This window comes from Sphaeroforma arctica, assembly GCF_001186125.1.
Source record: "Sphaeroforma arctica JP610 unplaced genomic scaffold supercont1.842, whole genome shotgun sequence".
Taxonomy (NCBI): Eukaryota; class Ichthyosporea; order Ichthyophonida; genus Sphaeroforma; species Sphaeroforma arctica.
In genome coordinates, this window is record NW_014039716.1 from 16074 (window position 1) to 18360 (window position 2287).

The 2287-nt window shown below is 42.7% G+C and overlaps 1 protein-coding gene across 1 annotated transcript in view; it reads left to right on the top strand.

Annotated features, from left to right (window-relative positions):
- The window catches only part of SARC_08866 (CAMK/CAMKL/MARK protein kinase), a gene marked incomplete at its 3' end in the record, with an annotated part of 6653 nt that overhangs the window by 1368 nt on the left and 2998 nt on the right, over nt 1-2287 (top strand). The window contains exons 2-4 of the mRNA XM_014297139.1: nt 182-447; nt 1208-1337; nt 1670-1772. Of these exons, the coding sequence (XP_014152614.1) occupies nt 182-447; nt 1208-1337; nt 1670-1772 (499 nt within the window). The remainder of the gene's footprint in view (nt 1-181; nt 448-1207; nt 1338-1669; nt 1773-2287) is intronic.

The window sequence follows — 2287 nt, forward strand, 5'->3', positions numbered from 1 at the left end:
TTGTTTGCATCAGGATATACGTGTATGATATATACCGCGTTGGCGAGTTAAGGTGCAAGTATACCATTGAAGACCCTGTACTATCTTCTGGATAGTTTTACAGTATTTATTTTATCGCATGCAATATTCCCGATTATTAAACAACAGATCGGACGCCTGTCAATTCAAAATAATTACACAGAAATTACTGCAGAAAGTAGGTGAGGGCAAATTTTCCAACGTATTCAGGGCTGTCCACACACCCACACTAGTAGATGTGGCTGTAAAGGAAGTTTTGAAATACAAACTCACCCAGTCAGAGTGGGACTTGGTTGTGTGCGAGGTCAACGTGCTTAAGCGCTTGGGAGAGCAACCTCATATAGCGTCGCTGTTTGAGGTTGTGATGCTGACCGAAGAAGATACGCTGTGGATGGTCATGGAACTGGTCGAAGGAGACACCTTGGATGTGTAAGTTCAACATACATGTATAAAGCAATATATACAGCTCGTGTATACATGTGCCTGTGTTTGCATGTATATATTACACACATACATACGCACCCTACATTTGCATGCATGCATCAGCTGCAGAAGATCTCCAAGGTATGAGCTCTAGCTGCAAAAGATCTCTAAGGTATTAGTATATAGCGAGCTCGTCTGCACGATGTGTGAGTCCGTATGCAATCACTTCAGTCTACCTTTTATATGCACATCTGCGCATCCTGTACAATCAAACAAACACTAGAGAGTTTTTCTAGCTTGCTGGTGTCCATAGACAGGTCTTATATTCCGCATATTGGTCTATTTACGCCCGATGGCAAAGGTGCAGGTGCAACATATAATTACATTTCTCGTTATCTGATTTTTGTGTAGTGTCGGTGTTTATTCATACAGGCGTATTGGTTTACGTTTTGTGACGATGTACATCCTCCCTCACAAGTCGGAATAGCTGATCGCTCAATCTTGTATCTGTACTGCTGTACATATCCTTGAGGGGTTTCTTACCATTTTCTGTTCTTCAATCTCTTCAGAGGCTCTATTATCGCACATGATCTCATATATATACGTGTGCAATTTCAATTTGACCTTTGGGATGCATGGCGCGAATTTGATGTCTGATAGGCCCTCGAACATCTGTGATGTTGCCTGCCTAACAATACGCTCGTCTCATAGCTGATATCGCCTCATAACAACCTCCTAAACCCAAAACCCCCCAAAAAAATCGCAGTTGGATGGAAAAGCAGACACCAAAAAATAAGATCTCAGTTGAGATGGCTTTGGACATCACGCGCCAGGTCGCTTCGGCTCTTGACCACTGCCATAGGAACAACGTGGCACACAGAGACATCAAGCCCGCGGTACGCATTCTGCTTTTAGATACAAACTTTCCGCCTTGTTCTGGCTATTGGCGTACGTAAAGCATATTTAGTATGTCGAATATCATTGCCACTAGTTGACTGCTGGGTGTGATGAACATCAACAATCTCTCGAGAATTGAAACGCCAGGCACTGCATCATCACACAACACTCGAATCAGCCACCCATGATACACTCTGTGCTTGTACGACCGAGTCTGCGTCAAGAATTCCGCCTTTGTATCTAGTACACATTCAGGCTTCTCTGCATCTCTGTGCAGAGTTGTGAGTAGATGGTTCGTTGTTAATCACTGATTGCGCATTTGCGTTCGCAGAATATCATGGTGACGACGGATGATGATGGCAAGGTGGATGTAAAACTCATTGACTTCGGATTTGCCACGTTAGATTCTCATGTTCACAACACAGTGTATTGTGGTATGTAGCATTGTCACCGTGTGAGGTTTTGATAATCAAGGGCACCACTGGCCAGTGTATTGTGGTATGTAGCATTGTCACCGTGTGGGGTTTTGATAATCAAGGGACCACTGGGGTGGAATATTGTCATTCTATTCATCTTTTACACTCTTTTTCTGTTGAATTGTTACTATCGCTTATTATATAAGCACGATTTTGAGTCTCTTTGTAACGGAGAAGGGTATGTTGGCGACTTAGTGATCGCGTACCTATTACGATTGGTATATACGGTGACAGAAATACGCTATATTCAATCTAGAGTGTGCGCGTATAACAGGCTCCATCTGAGAGTATAATCATATTGTCGATATATTTACTGTCGATTGTTTCTGGACCTAATTGTGTATCTATTGATCTACTACAACCATAAATATATACAACATCGGTCTTTGAATAACTTTTTTGTATTGATCAAGGGTCGCCTCGGGTCTTCACGTCCAAAGTTGGGCACACACGATCTTTACTGCCGTCCATCC